Consider the following 17460-nt stretch of genomic DNA (forward strand, 5'->3'; position numbering starts at 1 on the left):
TTTTGAAAGTGTGGCACTGTAAGAACATAAAGTCTAAGACAATTACCCTCTATGTTCCTTTAAGGCCATTTCAGAACAACTTAAGGAGGAGTAACTGTGGAAGATCTCATTCCAGATTTTATTCAAAGTCAAGTGCTTTCTGGATAGTATCTTCCTTCCCCTTACGTCAGAAGTCATATGAGAGACTTTTTTATATTTCCTAAAACACTTCACTGTTTACATCAGTCTCTTCTACTCTTTGAGCATAATCCAACAGTCAGTGAAGGAATTATTACTGACAATGTGTCTGATTGAGGATCTGCATGAGACTGAAGCACTGTGGAAGGGCTGCTGCGTGTCGGATGGCACACAGTAACCACCTCCGTATCAATGGCTGACTTTTACTTCCCTGCAAAGCACTATTCCCACAGTTGAGGAAAACCTTCAGGGTTAACGCTCAACCTTGCACTTGGGTACTCCATTAGGCTACTGCTGCACACTGTGAGACTTGGTGGAGTGCAATGGCATTCTGGGCACAGGACCAAACTCAGAAAATTCCACCATTCTCTTCCTTCCAATCCCATGTCTTTTCAGGCCACCTAACCCCATTTTTAAGTTGTTATCTGGGTGGCTGAAACAGTACACTACAGATCATTGTGAATATTCAGTGGCTTGTGTAAACGCATTTGACAAGTCTCTGCCGTAGAGCTGCAGTTTAGCCAGCCAACCATTAGTCTTATCAAGCTGCCCCTGCTGCCGTTTCAGCAGAAGCCACGACAGCGGTAGCTATGCCTCCTGCAGATGCTTCAGGAAGACAGTGAGGTAGAGGCATGGACAAGGACGAGGATGAGAGATAAATCAGTTGCTTTAAGGGGAAACTTGGCTCAGCCTCATCATGGAAACACTGTTTTTGTGGGTTTATTATATCTTTGTCAACCAGTGGGAAAACGATTTGTTGCTGGGCTGGGATAGTAACAGCAGCCTGAGAACTTCAATATGACAAAAGCACTGTGCTGGAGACAACTGTGTGCACCCCAGTGTCAAGTGATACAGGCTGTACACCAACCTGAGAGCTCCTCTGTCTTCCAGTGAAAAGCACAGATCGTTGCCATCTGGAAGCTCGTTGCTGCTTACTGATAGCATTCAACACCTAACCCATTCAATGTGGACAGACTGATTATTACAGCTATACTGACTGGGGCACGGGCCTCAGCTGAAAAGGTGACTGCGTGCATGAGGCATGCTACAATGCTCTTGGAGAATGGCAATCATATGCTGACCCCCAGTATGTGCAAGCACTAATGGACTGAACCTGGTTGCACTCCAGCGTTTCAAGTGGGAGGTGATATCCAGTCACCGCAAATCCAGAGCGGTAGGGAATGCATAGGCTCTGGCTCAGCTGATCCAGCCGTGTGGAAAGCAGTGTGGGAGCACATGAAAATCATATGCAGAAGAAATGCATCCACACGAATGTTAGGGGCTGGAGCTCACTGTGCAGCAGAGATGCTTCTTAAGGACACACAGTGTTTTATCAGTTATCACAGACAAAGCAATGCATTGTGTGGATGCAGGTCTTTTAGCTATGCACTCACTTTGCCTTGTATGAAGAGAGAATTTAAACCAACTCGTCAAGCCAAATTGAAAAGAAATCTCTTTTAGGATAGACAGTTAACAGCAAACAAACAAGCAAACAATTACATATAAACAACCCCATAAATAAGTGTAGACCATAAATGACCCCATTACTCTGTGTGTTCATTTTGCTTTTGTTCTGGATTTACCTGTTTCCACCCATATTCCCTTGTGCCCACCCATTCATCTCTGTAGAGGACTGATAGGCAGGATTAGCCTGAGACTGCTGAATCATGGGGCTTTGCGTATGAGCCAGTCTTGGGGACATCAGTGGACTCTGAGGAGTGGTGGCCCCTGTGAAGCCTGGATCGGGCTGCTGACTAATACCTGAAGAAAAAAAATGAGAAATTTAGCTGCTGTACATTTGAAGTTAAAACAAGCCAAGAGCTCATACCTGCAGGCATATCTTTATACACTCCTACTTAGGTCATGTGGAGCCTATAACCTTGTGTCTTAATGCGGGGTCTAGATTAAAAACAAGACATCATCAACTAATACTTATGCATAACCTTAAAAAAACCATTTTGCATAAGTATGTTGGCTACCTGTGTGTCCTAATCACACAAGCGGTCTCTCCTCTCTACAGACCAAAAGAAAAACACTGGTAAGTGACTTTTTTTTCCCAGAAACTGCATTCAAAACAACAAATAAAACATTTTGCTTCTGTCTGTAAACCCATTTTGGTGAAAGTTATGCATGACCCGTTTACTGCATGGCACCACCTTTTAACATTTAGGCTATAATTTTCAACTTTTTCTAAAGTTCCTAGAACTTCAGTACCTCTATTTCTGTGTCTGTGCAGAAACAGGCAAAGGCAGTTTGCGCAAGCTTTTAACGACATTGTAAAATCAAAAGAATACCCAGATGCAAGGAAAACCTAATTTAAGCTGTTATATGCCAATTATGTGCAGAAATTTTGTTTTAAACCACGTCATTTTGGTCTTGCTTAAGTTCATCATGAACAGCATACTCAACAGAAACAAGGCACTCCTAATGCTGGCATAAAAATCAGGTGGTATGAAATATATTCCTATATTCACCATCTGCATGACTTCTTACTGGCGTAAAGGATAGCAGATCAGTAAGAGTAGACAGCCAATTCATAATTGGATGGACATAATTTGTTATATCAGCAGAACTTGCCCATTATGTATTATTTAATATACTTGTAATATAACTTATACAATATTTATAAATAAAGAAGTTGTAGAACAACAACCATAGGGGGGTAACTGTCCCATGCACCCCCAGAACAACACAGTATACCGTTTTGTAAAACATACCAAAAAAATGGTATTAGCTGTCACATTACACACAAGTTTAAGGACAGGGAAGGGAACACCTAATCTGAAATGAATTTTTATTACTTAAACTCAATAGTCAGTTGCTAATTTTACATTACAATGCACACATGAAGAATTATCTTTTTGGGGGAAGAATCTACCTGATACTTAAGCAATATCTCATTACCAAAATGCAAAAAATCCCCACCAATATAAAAACGATTTAAAAGGATTATGTACAGCTTTGCTTCTGATGAAGCTTCTGGTCAACTTATACTGTTTGCCAGCATCAATTCATATCTTTTTCTTCATTTGTACTTTTTACTGTATATATTGGTGTGTTGAGTGTAGTCAAAATTCAGAGTCCATCAAGCCAATGCATACCCATATACATGTTCCTGCGTGCATACACATTTTTGTGTGTTTATATGCATAGATATATGCAGACACACACATCACACTCCTGCTATTGCTCAAAAAAAGAGCAGCACTCAGAGAATACATGGTACTAGAGCTAGGAAAGTGGAAGGTACCATGTTGTATTTGAGGACTCCCAAGGGGCCTGAAGCTCCACGTTTCCCATCGTACCCAGGGAGCCAGGCAAGGGGCTGTGGGAGGGGGGCTTGGACCCAGCACTGGGGAGGACACGAGGGAGTAAGGACTGCCAAAATGCACTGCGGGGGTGGAACCAGTACCGTAGTTTGGAGGAAATGGAAACTGCTGTGCATTTGCCTGCGGGATCCGCGGATTGCTCATGGTTGCTGGTATGCCACCGGCGGCCACCATGCTGGGGGTCATGCTCAAGCCCTGCCCTCGCATCATCAGCGTCCGCTGCTGCACTTGCTGCTGCTGCTGCTGCTGCATCTGCCGCTGCCGCAGGTGCTGGCTCAGGATCTCCCGCTGCCTCTGCGCCAGCATCTGCGCGTTGATAGGGCCCTGCAGGGAAAACCACCGCCACCTGTCAATAACCCCTTCTAAGGCAACCTGACTGGCGGAGGCATCTCTACGGGAGCAATCTGGAAGATTCCAGCACTTTTCTTCCCCCACCACGCAACTAGCAATAATATTAAACGGGAGAAAATAATCCTATTAATACTTCTGCTGCGAAAGACTTCCCACAGTGCAAGAGTCAGTAACTGAAATAATACCAGTGTTTAATGTTGCAGCGATTTGTAATTGCAAATAGAGTAGCTCATTAAAAAAATGCATCTCTAGGAAATGAGAAGCTTGGTTAAAAATGCAGTTATATCGTATCTCTAGTAAACAACCATCCACCCCATGTAAATATTGGAAAGACTCTCAGAAATAAAACAGTAAAATACTCCTTATCATACAGACTGCATTATTTATATTCAAGCTTTAGAATTTATCGTATATATTTACCACATAGCATTACTACTGTATTTAATTGGGGGAAGAAAGAAGAAAACAAAGTGGTTTTTTTTTTTAAAAAATACTATTTCTCTCACCTGTGTTGGCACTCCAGGTCTCAAAGACAGATTCATATTGGAGACACTGCTGATCTGATTTATCAGTGGCTGCCGATTCTAAAGAGAAAAAGAAACCCCAACACCAAACCCCAGAAGTTTTTAGGAGAACAAGAAAAGGGCAATTTTATATACAGCAGTACATACATCTACTTCCCGATCAGTTGGTTTGAGGACCATATTCAAGCAGGGACTAGTTTTCGTGCTCAAGTCCTGTTATCATTCACAGAATCCTGTTTCTTAAGGAGATAATACACCATACAAATAACAACACAGGCATTAAGCTGTTTACCGAACAAGTTACCTTTACAGGTCCTGTCCTTTTTGACTTTGGGACTGGACAGTTGAGGTTTACTCTGAATTAGACCCTATCCTGACATTTGAAGGCAGAAGCGATCTTTTCTGCTCCACTAGAGAACCATTATTATCTTATTTATGGTACTACAAACTTATATTTAAAAATGAGCACGGAACAGCAACTTAAAGTGATCCTCAAAAGTAGACCAAGGCCAAGAGAAAAAAAAAAAAAAAAAAAAGATGTAGGTAACAGGCAGCAATAAAAGCATTTAGATTGCTGGAAGAGTCAAGATATAACAAACAGGAAACGACTTATGTAACAAAAAGCATCACCGTAGCCTTGCTCAAAGAATTGGTGAGACCTAGGCTTAAATACTAGGCACATTCTTGCACAGTATTATAGAAAGAAGAACAGAAAGATGCAAAAAAAGATCAAAAAAGAGAACATGCGAAGTACTGTCTCGGCAAACTCGTTGCGGCTAGCGTTTTCAGTTTAGAAGTGGAATCAGGCTATAATAAAAGAGGGTGCACGCTTAAGACCTGGTCTATTTGGAGCAAGCTGACAGTCAGCAGGCGCCGCCTAGGAGAGGTGCCCGCGCCAGCGTGAAAGCGGGCACGGAAGGGGATGTACCTGCTGTGCCTGGAGCCTGTGCTGCAGCTGGAGCCGCAGCTGGTTTGGCTGGCTCTGCACGATGCCGGCGGGCCGGAGGCCGGGCCGGGGCTGCATGCGCAGGGCTGCGTAGCCAGGGCGCTGCCCCATGGGGTGGAAGCTCGGGTCCTGCATGGGCGTGTAGCTGCCCTGCGCCATCTGAGCCTGCGCCGCGTACTGCTGGGAGAACACCGGCGCCTTCTGCTCCATCAGGATGCTCGACTCCTGGCTGGGGAAGGTCTCTGGGTCGACAGCTTGGCTCTGCAGAAATACGTGAACGACAGAAAGAGTTGGCGGGACATGGCTTTCCACAGGCTTATACGAGACTAATACAGCCACCCTGCAAAACCAACCTTATAGGCTGCGAATGTTTTTAAAACAGAAAATCACATAAATTTTCTTTACCTAAATATAAAACTTAAAAATAAATAGAATTGTATTTTTGAGTGTCAAAACATACTCATGGAGACAAATGCCTCTTCTCTTTTCTTTTTTTTTTTTTTAAACAAAGACCCACAATCTTTGACGTGTTCTTAACATAGCCATTGTATCATTCTGCTAACGAATAAGCACCTGAAATGCTATATGAAAATCTGTAAATGAAGTGATGCCAGCATATTTTTGCCATTGAATCCAAGATAAATTCAAAGATGTTACACATGAATACGGATAAGAAAGTAGATTTTTATCAGTATCTTTAAACAAAATAATGACTTCAAATAAAGATGCCAGAAACTCTTACAGAAGCTAATGTGAACAGAGTGCCTAATTCTTTCAGGACACTTCCGCACAAACTGATTATCCATTACCATAAAAAAGCTAACACAATTCTAAACTCCATTCTAGATACTCCCCTAATATTTGCTCTAGCCAGAATAATTTTATAGCTTATTCCACACTGACCTTGGAAATCGAGTTAATCTGAATTTCAGTGCCCTCATGAAAGAAAGACTTTAAGCTCCTATAAAATGTTTGATGTATATTTAAAAACATGTTCTAAAATGCAACAGTTCTCTTATCTGCAAAATTCTTTAACTGTTTCCACTGAGATATTAATTAAATACAAAGATATTTACCACTTAGTTTGAAATAAAACATTATTCATGTTTTTTTGGTGGTATTCCAAAAGCTATGTCATATTGCATGAAAGTTTCACGCTGCAGAACTGAAGTTCACCAATAAATTATATCTCCAGTTTAACACCTCACTGAGTTCTGTGTTGTACCAAATAGGCTTGGAGACAGTTTTCTCATGTCCAAAGCAGGATTTCATTGGTCCTATTTCATATCTAAAATGCAGAGCTTGTTCAGAAGTTATGCTCAGGACGCTGATGAGTGCTGGGAAATGAAATAGGTATTCTAGGCTTGTCTGAGAATATTAAATCATTATAGAGATACATACAGCTGTTTTTGGAAATACAATTTTGATGCCAGAGACATCAAGCGCTAACTTTTCCCCCCCAATTTTTTTTTTTTTTACCCACACTTTTTTGCATCATATACAACTGAAATGGACAAGAACCAATGGGAAGCTCATAAAAAATAACTGAGGAAAAAAACAGATGAAAAAGAACCGAACAAATTCATGCTGCAAAGTTTACGAAGCATGTTCATAATTTTAAAAAAAATTACAGTTTTAAGTGCTTAGAATGAAATCAGCTGCTGCAGGTGAAACTTGTCCCTTAACACACATTAATCAACTAAGGGGAAAACTACAGGTGAAAGTACGTGTTACAGTTTTGCTCATCCAAAAGCTTGTTGCTCCCATCACACAAAGGTCTTGATCTTGCCCCTCTGCTCCTAGGTCTTCATATTCTTTCTTTCTTCTTTCCTATACCCTGTTGCTGGCTGTGATCTTACCTTTCTCCCATACAGTCATTCCTCTGACCACCAGATAAGCAGAAGCTTGTTGATTTTTTGGATTAGGTCAGGTTAGTTGCATAAAGCTCAGCAGAGGTTAGAAGAAGGAGAGCTAGGTGAGGGTGGCAGGGAAGAGGAAGGAAGACTAAACCTGGGGCTGAAGGAAGCTTTTCAGGTGACACTGAGCCATTAGACGGACTCCCACCAAAATATGTACCTCCATCCTAGCTTGCAAGAAGTGTTTTATAATCCCCTTCTTCAACACACATTTTACCTCCACCTGGACAACATACCCTTTAAATGCAATGCCTATAACGTGCAATGCAATCTCCAGTATACCTGGCTAACTAATTCTGGTATTCCTAGAGCCCTGTCGATTTCTTCTAAACCATCAAAATTCCTTAATGCCATGTAAAGCTGATCCAGGAGAGCACCCTCATCACTCGGTGACTCTGATGAAGGATGATTACACAGGAGATCATCTGGTGAGCTGCCAAACGGTTGCCTGTGAAAACATGAACACAGCATTGGTAAACAGCTGCTGAAAAACAAGAAATAATATCAGAGGATTAGTACTCAAATTGCACTACCAAGTGGAGACATAAATTCTTTTAATTGCTGCCAATTTTGTTTGGAAAACTATGCTGGATGAAAGTTATGCTACTCAAAAAAATAACTAAATAGCGTGACTAATGCCTGTCAAGACCCTACAAGCACAGTGCACCCGACAAGTAAGCAAGCACAAAGGTACGCCCGAGTGCTGATTTCATATTACAGGGTCAACAGAGGAACAGAAAAGTCAGTATACCATATAGTCACTGAACACAGAAGTTTAAATAATTTTTTTTTTAAACTAATTTTAACTTTGAATTTTAGACATTAGACTAAGTATCCTATCACAAGGAGAAGAACTCGTTTCCATAGACACTCTTCTTAACTGGTTTTCTATCAGACTAAGCAAGCCAAAGAGGTCACAGAGGGGTCTGAGGATTGTCTGAGGTCGCACAAACCAAACATCTGGAAGAGCTGGCCAGAAGCATGAGGGAGCAGGGAGTCAGACAAAAGGACGTTCCCCTTTTTGTTTGCAGCAAAACACTGCATCAGCCTAACCCATCTTATGGAATTGCACACTTGGGTACCAGTTTGTGCACTTGGTTATGTGCCTCGGAAGGGTGTCAGCAAGAATTTGGATACTGTCAGGCAGAGTGTGCTGGCTCTATGAATCCTGCTTACCTCACCCCTGAATTTGTATGCAAAGCACACTCACAGTTACAAAGGCAGAATAAAGGTTTATTCCAAACCCAAAGGACAAAACTTACTGAGAAACAAACGAAATCTGAAATAACACCTTATCTGCAGCCAAATGACGTATTTTAGTTTTGCAGTTCACACACGAGCCCTACTTCACACACAATACTACAAAACTACAATAGAAAATATGAAGAGCAAAGCATTCAGCAAGCAAGGGCAGTTACTATATGCACATCATGGCAGAATCTCATCCCAGATAATTACTCAGAGACAACAAAAGCTGTCACATATGGAGGGAGGAAACAGCACTATATGTGAACCCTTTTTACATGTCTGCTTGGAAAAACAAAGAAACATGTTTGTGTATTTAGTTTCCATAATGAGATATATGGTTGCCATGGAAGTCTAATCTCTATGTCAAAGCTAAGCAGAAGGAACGAGCTGCATCGTCAGGCTATACACCTAAAAACCCAAAGGATGGCAAGCAGGAAAATCCACAGAAACATATTCTTTTTAATTAGATCCCAGACTATAAAAAATAAAAATAAGGATGTATATGATATACCTTTAAAACACCTCAAAGTATTAATCAATATTATATATAGAGAAGTTTCTCTAACTCTCACAGATGGAATTATAAATCAGTAAATGGGAAGAGCAAAAAAAAAAAATCCTTTGAATCAAATTGCTTGCAAACTTTAAAGGTGACTTATAAGAAGGGATCTATGATCTGGAGAAATAATCGATGGGGCTAGCCAAAAAACCCCTCCCTCAAATTGTAAATGGGCATGAATACATATGATAAGAACAAGTTTAAAACATTTATCAAATTCTGTATGTTAAACAATGACAATTACTTTGGGTTTTTTCCCCATTTGTTTTATATACCACAATAATACTGTTTAATTTTTCTCTAAAATAATTATTTTTACTTATGATTTAACTTTTATCAAATTTAATACTCATGATGATAATCAGATTATAAAAATACAAATCCCAGGGATTAATAAAATAAGAAATGGCAGCACCAAACAATTCATCATCTCTGTTTGGGTGTAAATGATCAAAATATGATTACTTTCAGACACAATGCAATGGGAACTTTTTTCACCATCTTCAGCAACAAGGAAATCACGAGAAATGCAAAGGTAACAAAATGGAAGAGTTATCTGCCTGGCTTGCCCTGTATTTTATTTTATGGTGTCACTTTTTAAGTGAATAATTAAGTTATGCAAACAGTGCTTCTGGCATGCAGACGCCCTAATTGGGGGAGAATTAGCACCAGGAAACATCTTGAAAGGCATGAAAAAGTTAGAAAAGTAACAGAAAACACCACACTTAAATTTACAGATAATATTTTCGGACATACTTTCATAATGAAAATTAAGAGAATGTAGTGAGAGAATTAATCTTTCTTCAAACACACTTTTTCCCAACTGCTCCCTCTTAATTTTCTTTTCAGCACTCCTCCCATTTACTACTGAAAAAATCCCAACGCATGCAATTCAAAATATTTCAACATTTCTCCTTTATCTGTACATTTTGTATCACTTATACAGTCCATATATATATATATATATATAATTTCTCTAATTTAAGTGGCAAACTTTTTGGAGAAGACATGCCTTTTTTTAAAGAAGTGTAAATTGCTTTTCATAGTTACGGCATTACTTAAAAGTCTTAATAATGAACAAAGTTAATATATTACATATGAGTTAATAACTTGTGATCAAACTGCGGTTCCGGATACCCGAGAATGAGCTAAGTTCAGGGAAGAGGCAGCCTCTATTTTACTTCATCTTTCCTTCCTCATCTTTTACAGAATTTAGGTCAATTAAAAAACCCCAAACAAAACAGAAATCAACGCTGTCCCGCACTACTTAAAACGCTACCCCCGTTGCAGGAAAAGACAGCTATGTTGTAACTACAAAGGCGCTAACATTTTTCCACATTTCGTGTTAATTTTTAACAATAAAACCAGCAAAACCAGACAGAATCATACCCCTGTTAACGCTCAAGAGGCGAAAATGGTGCAACTACTCAAAGCACTGGTAGCATGCACTGTGATACAGAACTTCACATTCTTCCAACACATTAAATGGCAAAGAGAACATTTATAAGTAGCACTGGAACATGTATACATTGCACGAGTATAAAATACTACAAGCATTAAATTGATGTATTAAATAATAAATAATATTAAATTGATATTTGGCAAGTATTTTATGTCGGGCTTTTCTTCCATGAGGCGTATAAAATACGGGTCTGGAAAATCTCTCCATGTTTTGATGTGACAGTAAGACTCACCTGTTTTGATTACCAAAAGTTGCCTGTTCTATAGGCAAGATGCTGTCTGGCCATGGTGCAGTCTGATTTGGAGGTGCCTGCTGTTGGCTGTACTGAGGTCCTCCTATGTTCATCTCCAATTCGGATGGCCCTAATCAAGTAAAAATAACCACATAACTTTTGTCAAAAGAATCTAATTTCATGTTGATTCTTTCTGTTGAATTATCTACATTACTGTAAAAGCAAACAAAAACATTAAGACTTCAGTAATGTTACACTTAAAAGCATCATGATTTTTTAATGAAAAATTGCTTTTAAAATTTGAGAAAATAACACGAGAACTTGAAAGTGGCTCAAAACCACAAAACAGCAGATATGACACTACAGATGCAAAAAATTAGTAAGATAAGCATAAAAAAAAGACATCATATAGAGTCAATATAATAATGTACTTGCTTTATAAGTGTCCAAGAACAATGATAATGTTCCCAGCATTTCCTCTTACCCCCCCCCCCCCCCCCTTTAATAAACAAGAGCAACTTCATATTGTCCTTCTTTAGCCACACCACTGTGGAGCTACAGAGTAGCAGGAATTGTTCATATCAATATATGTGTTAAAATTTAGTGTTTTACACACCTTCCTTCCCAATTCCACAGGCAACTTTCACCGTGGAATATGGTTCTCATCAAATCTATAATTGAAGTGAGTCTTTTTTTCTTTTTTGTTTTTTTTTTTCTGCTTCATCTTTGACAATCCAGTGTATGCCAAAAAGCACAACTCCACGCGCGCCCTGACTTACCCATATTCATGACCTGAGATGGAAGCATCTGCCTTGGGCCAGGCTGGTTGCTGGGTCTCAAGGGGATGCTGGCTGTGGGGTTGCGGATCATGCCTGCTTGCACCGGCCTGTTCATGGCACTAGCTGTGGGCGCGCAGGTCATCCTCACGGCAGGAGCCTGGCTTCCCCAATCTCCAGACGTCATGGCAGGCCGAGGGGCATTGCCACCGATCATTCCTGCACAAAAGCCAAACAGACTTGGGTGCCAGCACATGATTCAGAACAGCTTTAGCATTACAACTGCCTGATAAGCTCCATTTTTAGCGACGAAAATGCAGTAGTTTCACTCAGAGAACATTGTACCACAACTGCCCGTCCAGATGTGCAAAGCTACAGAACGATGCCTTACGCTGCTTAGTCAAGGGACTGGAGATTATTATACATTTTACATGAGGAAGATCCTTTTATCATTTCCGAAACGCTGTTCAGAGTAAGTGTTCCCACATGTAGTCTGCAACAGGTGCCGAGGGTGTGTGGATAGCCCTAACTTCCTTCCTCAGGAAATGAATCACGTTTGCTGATGTGTGTGTCAGTGCTTTACTTTCCAAGCGCTAAGTGAGAATGAAGACTTGAGTAACAACATGTTATCGCTACACACACTTACAAATTAGAAGGATTAAATTTAAATTCGCATTCTACAAACATCTTTTGGCAAGTCCTTTCATTCAGAACCTAGAGCCTTCTTAGCTTCAAGGCTCACCCAGATAATTTCACACCAATATACAGTGCAGGGAAATTACTCACAGGAACTTTCCGATAGATGCTGAAGTTCATTACCGTTATTTTAGGGGAAGTCCTCCTACATCTACTGTAAACAACTGATACAGTTTATTTACACTTGGAATATATAGAGTACTATACTCTGACAGTAGCCAAAAAAACCCAACCAAACCCCAACACAAAAACCCCCAAAACCCAAAGACGTGCATTCATAGTGTTTACGCGTTTCAATTTTATAGAGTCAAGAGAGCAGATAAAACACTGATTTCAGATTGGACTACTGCTCTCTCCAGTTGCATTCTGCAACATCCTTAAATGAATACTAAAAGCCACGCAAATAATTATTCCTCGTCAGTTCAATTATTTGGTGATATATAACCAAGGAGAAAAACCCTCTGAAGAGAGTAATTGTTTCAGCTGCGGTATAAAATTTGCTTCAGTGTTACATCCTCAGGTTTGTTCTATTTGTGTACATATTCTATCAGCTGAAATATGTGGTGTTCTAGAGCAAATGGCAGGAACACAGATAATACTCTCTAACTTGTATACATAAGACGAATAACATCCTCTAACATGTATACAGAACATGAACGTAATAGGACACTTGAAAGACTACAAGTTGACCTCTGAACTGCTTAAATAGGATATCTGAGTGTCTGGCAGCACGTCTTTTGTAATACTGATGCAAACTAAATATAAAATTTTGACAGTGAATATAGCCAGCTGAAAGGACTTACAATACCCATGTAGTTACTCAGAGTTCTTAGTGGTTGTTGCACACTTGGACAATCTCAGACTATGTGCTAGTTGAAATAAGCCAATCAGCCAGACTTTCCTTGTGAAACCCCCTATGGTATCTTTGTACAATATTAGGGCAACATGAAGAAATCAATGCACCACATATTAGGCACAATCCATGACAAGAGGCAACAGCACTGCAACATCAGATGGTTCCCCAAAAGTTTATGTTTCAGAAAATGATGAAAACATTAGCATTTCTTTAATTTAAAATGAGAACTAAGGCTAATAAATAAAGGATAACCGAGGGCAAAACCAAGGTCTGTAGAGATACACATCATAAGGGCAACAGTATTGCTCATAGTTTTGTTTTGAAAGAACTACCTCCACAGAGAAGTGGTTCATTTATTTGCTTTTTTTGGGGCAGAAAGATTGGATCTTTACCAATTTAAGCCTCAGCTGAATCTTGAACATTGATGTGAACAGACTCTAACTGCCAATACAATGAGTTCATCTAGAAGTTTTCAGGTAGGTGAAAAGCAGTGCAAAAAGAGCAGGACTAAAAATATGCAGAAACAGAAGTTCAAAATAAATATGCCAATACGTAACAGCCCATGAAACCTGATTTTTTCCAGTCTTTTTGGAAAGTACTTATAACCCTTACTTGTAATAACGCCAACATTGTTACACATGCTGTTACTCAGGTATATTTAAAAAACATGGAAAGTCATCTTACCTGTGCTACTGTTGCCTAAAGTTCCTTGACTTCCTATCATCCCTTCATTCCTGCCCATCAGTCCTGGCTGAGGTATCACTGAATAGGGGCTACTCGTTCTTATGGATGGGAAAGTTCCTGCACCTGTTGGGTTCTGCAGTGTGATGTCAAGTGGTAAATTCTGGTTTGGTAATAACCTGCCCAGTTGCCCTGCTCGTGGGTTATTAAAAGCTAGACAGGAGGAGCAAAGAAAAAAGCAAAGTTACAAGAATGGAAACTTTACTTGTACACACTTTAAGCACTTGGGCTGAGCTATTTAATGCTGCATAATTTACCCACTCCATATCTGTCTGAGAAACATCCTTTCTTGACATTTTTATGTAAATTTCAAAATGGAACATTCTGACACTAAAACAGATATGACATATATTTTTAAAACTTTAAACTGACAGAAGAGCCACTACAGCAAAATATACCACTATGTGATGTGCATACTACTGCCAATTAATCTTATACCTAGTAGGACTGTAATTGCATGCAGATGTCATCCTGAGGCAGATTGTTAGGAATTATCTCAGTTTTGAAAGTTTTCCAGCATAAGCTGTGCCCCTGAAGAAGTCACCAAAATTAAGGACAGATTTAGTCTATATCAGATCCTGTAGCCCCATTTCTACATCTCCCTCTTAAATTTTTTTTACATTCTTTGGTCATTAATAAAACCAAATATTTCCATGATTTAGCAACAAGAAGTGGTCCAGAATAAGAGCTGTGCCACCATAACATTCCAGTAAACAGAACCATGCTCGATGGTTACTGTCACCTTTATATAACTATTTTCCTCTGTTGAGGTGTTTCGTGCTCTTAAAATCAGCCTCTGCAAAGAAAACTGCAGACTGTCTCAGAAAAGTGAACTTCAGACCTTGACCAGCAAGCATCTGGCTCAGCTGGTGTTTGGGCAATGTTCCAATGCATGAAAGCATCCCCTATGTGCATAACTAGTTCTCAAACATGAATCAAACACTGACCTTGTGCCTATGATTCCATTTCCAATCATACCAACAAAATATGTACAAATAAACTAACGGTTTTTGTGAAATCATTATTTGCAGTACTTTCTGATAGCTTCCCCTAGGAGAGTCTCTGATATAACGGCATCCTTAAAGCAACTTCTGCATTTTTATATTCACCACATTATAAAGAAGTTAAAAAACTTCTTTTTTATTTTAGATCAAAGTAGTGATACTTTTCATTTATTTTTTAAATCTAAGTTCTCTGCCGGGTGAATTTGCTTATATGCGTGTATAGGAAATACGTAACATCACATCCACCTAATTCCTAACTGTGAGATCAAAATTTTGTCTTGACTGTCTGTTCAAACAAGCAAACAAAACTTACTTAGACAAAAATGACCTTCCCAAGCTTAGGGGCACCATAAAGTCTAAGGATTGAACAAAAACCCAACTTCAGTGACAGTTTCAGAATAGTTTGCCCCAGAAGTTTGAAAAGTCACATAAATGATTAAGTTATCATATGGGTAGCTTTGCCAGCACCCACTGATCCTACAAGAAGGAAAGCTGGAAATGCAGCACAAAATAACAACACAGTTGATGAGATGTGACGGTGCTCAGATCACATATTCTACTCTTGGTCAGGATGGGACTGAAGGAGGCTCCCTGCCCCCCACGCAACAAACTCCAGCAATTTGGCAAATCTAGCAGTTTTCAAACAGATAAAAATATTTTAAGTATTTAATGTAAAACCTGTAAAATGAAAGCTGGTTATTTCTTCAGAAAAAAAATTTTTAAAACCCCAGACATTTTGGAATTGTGAATGATTTGACATTCATTCTACACGGCTTTTCTGGGAACATATGAGAAGTCACTCACTATTTCTGTGCACCTGTTTCTGTATGCTCTTCTACTGAAAACAAGGCAGAAGTTCCCTAGGGGAATCAGGCACAGACACAAGACTGAGCTGGGGGCAAAAGTTTTAGGGTTTTAATTTACATGGGAAACAGGATGCTGCTTTTACAGAACTGCTACTAACCACCAAGACACTCTCATTTACAATCATACTGTTACTGTACTGCCAGTAGCTTTGAAAGCAGATTTAAAGCCAGGTTAACTCTGGAAAGCCAAAAGGCTACAGTGGAAGGAACCAGCAGAACTTGCTTCAGAAAGAATACACTAAAGATTTCAGAAGCACAGAGATTTCCTTCTGACTTATGTGCTGCTGCTATTAGTACCCCCATACTTACAAAAATGAGTACATTAAATCCAAGCATCTTTCTCTGAGCAACACTGATAACAAATGATAATGTAAGGATCTATAGTGGTTTTAATATGAATTTAAGCATTTATATTTATTATTAATATGAATGTGCATTTTAACATTTCTAAGTAATAATTTGAGTTAATTTGAAAGTGGCACAGTGTTATTTTAATATCATCAGAATGGCTAAAAATGTTATCTAAGCCCTACATTTTATTAAAAAAACCACCAGTGTACATTTAAAGAAGTAAATAGGTGCTGCCATCCTAGCCAATGGAAGAAAAAAGATGAAGCAGTGGCTTTTTATGCTATTTTTTTCAGCATTCATAGCTGATGAGACTCCTGTCTTGCCCACTTTCCATTATTCTATGGTGGTAGACCAACATTTCAACGCTGATTTGCAACTTAATTAATAAAGTTAAGGAACACTGTCAGCTGGAGGTGACTCAATTAGAAGCCACAATTTCAAATTAAACTTGGGCATTCCTCTTAATCATATGTCTTTCTGTTAATCTTGTGGTTTTAGAAGACGACTCCCCTTCACACTTAGGAAAGCCTATCTCGTGCCTTCTATTGAAAGAGCCGCTGGAAAGGGGCGACCTGCATCAGAACAAAATGCGTATGCTCTCCACGCCAAAGCCCCCGCAACAGCAGCATCACCTATAACCACAGCAGGGGACGTTTCATTTATTCATTTCATTCAGTTCTTAAGGGTCCCCCTTAAAACTCCTCAGAGGGCATGGACTTCCAGGGTGCTGAGTGAATTAGATATAACCTCCTCACGTCTCTCGAAATGGGACGACCGCAGATGGCGCTATGTCATCACGCAAGACCACGCCAGGACGAGGAGCTGCCCGGTTCCTCCCCAGCTGACCCAGGGGGTCTATGACCGCCGCTTTGGGAGTTCGCAAGTTTTTTGCCTACACGCGCGCGGAAAGCGGACTCACTGCTCTGTGAAATCCTCATTGCTGGTTTCTGGGTGGCCACAGCCGCGCCGGGGCTGCTGTCACTGGTGAGCTGCATGAGGTCATTGATGATGGCTTGCTTGTCGACTGAGCCTGCTGGCGCGCCTGGGCGGCTATCTGGGAAAAGCTGCGGTAACTGGCTGTTCTGCAGGTCATCCAGAATCTCCTCCAAGTTATCCAATTCACTGCCTGGCTGCAATAAAAAACCCACAAACTCACAGTACACGTCGCTGCTCGCCTGCTGTTGGCGTCCTGCTCACGCCGAGCCAGGCAGCCCGCAAGCGTTACGCCTGCACCGGCTTTGGATGCTTCCTGCAAGAAACCCGACGTGGAGGAAGCTCACAAAGCTGTTGAAAAGGGACTGTGCAGGCTTCCCAGGGCTCGTCTGCCTTGCATTTGGGGACGCCGGTGTGGCACTGGCACCCCTTCAAAACCCCAGCATCGGGACGTACAGATAGCCACATGATCTGTACCTCGGGAAAACGGGAA

At 40.2% G+C, this 17460-nt stretch overlaps 1 protein-coding gene across 1 annotated transcript in view; it reads right to left on the reverse strand.

Moving 5' to 3' along the window:
* The window catches only part of NCOA2 (nuclear receptor coactivator 2), a 123463-nt gene that overhangs the window by 12154 nt on the left and 93849 nt on the right, over positions 1 to 17460 (reverse strand). Inside the window, exons 11-19 of the mRNA XM_075704548.1 lie at positions 16954 to 17164; positions 13757 to 13966; positions 11524 to 11739; positions 10745 to 10874; positions 7526 to 7691; positions 5310 to 5588; positions 4364 to 4441; positions 3590 to 3830; positions 1761 to 1938 (exon numbers count right to left, since the gene is read on the reverse strand). Coding sequence (XP_075560663.1) covers positions 1761 to 1938; positions 3590 to 3830; positions 4364 to 4441; positions 5310 to 5588; positions 7526 to 7691; positions 10745 to 10874; positions 11524 to 11739; positions 13757 to 13966; positions 16954 to 17164 — 1709 coding nt within the window. The remainder of the gene's footprint in view (positions 1 to 1760; positions 1939 to 3589; positions 3831 to 4363; positions 4442 to 5309; positions 5589 to 7525; positions 7692 to 10744; positions 10875 to 11523; positions 11740 to 13756; positions 13967 to 16953; positions 17165 to 17460) is intronic.

Source organism: Pelecanus crispus, chromosome 2, assembly GCF_030463565.1.
Source record: "Pelecanus crispus isolate bPelCri1 chromosome 2, bPelCri1.pri, whole genome shotgun sequence".
Lineage (NCBI taxonomy): Eukaryota > Metazoa > Chordata > Aves > Pelecaniformes > Pelecanidae > Pelecanus > Pelecanus crispus.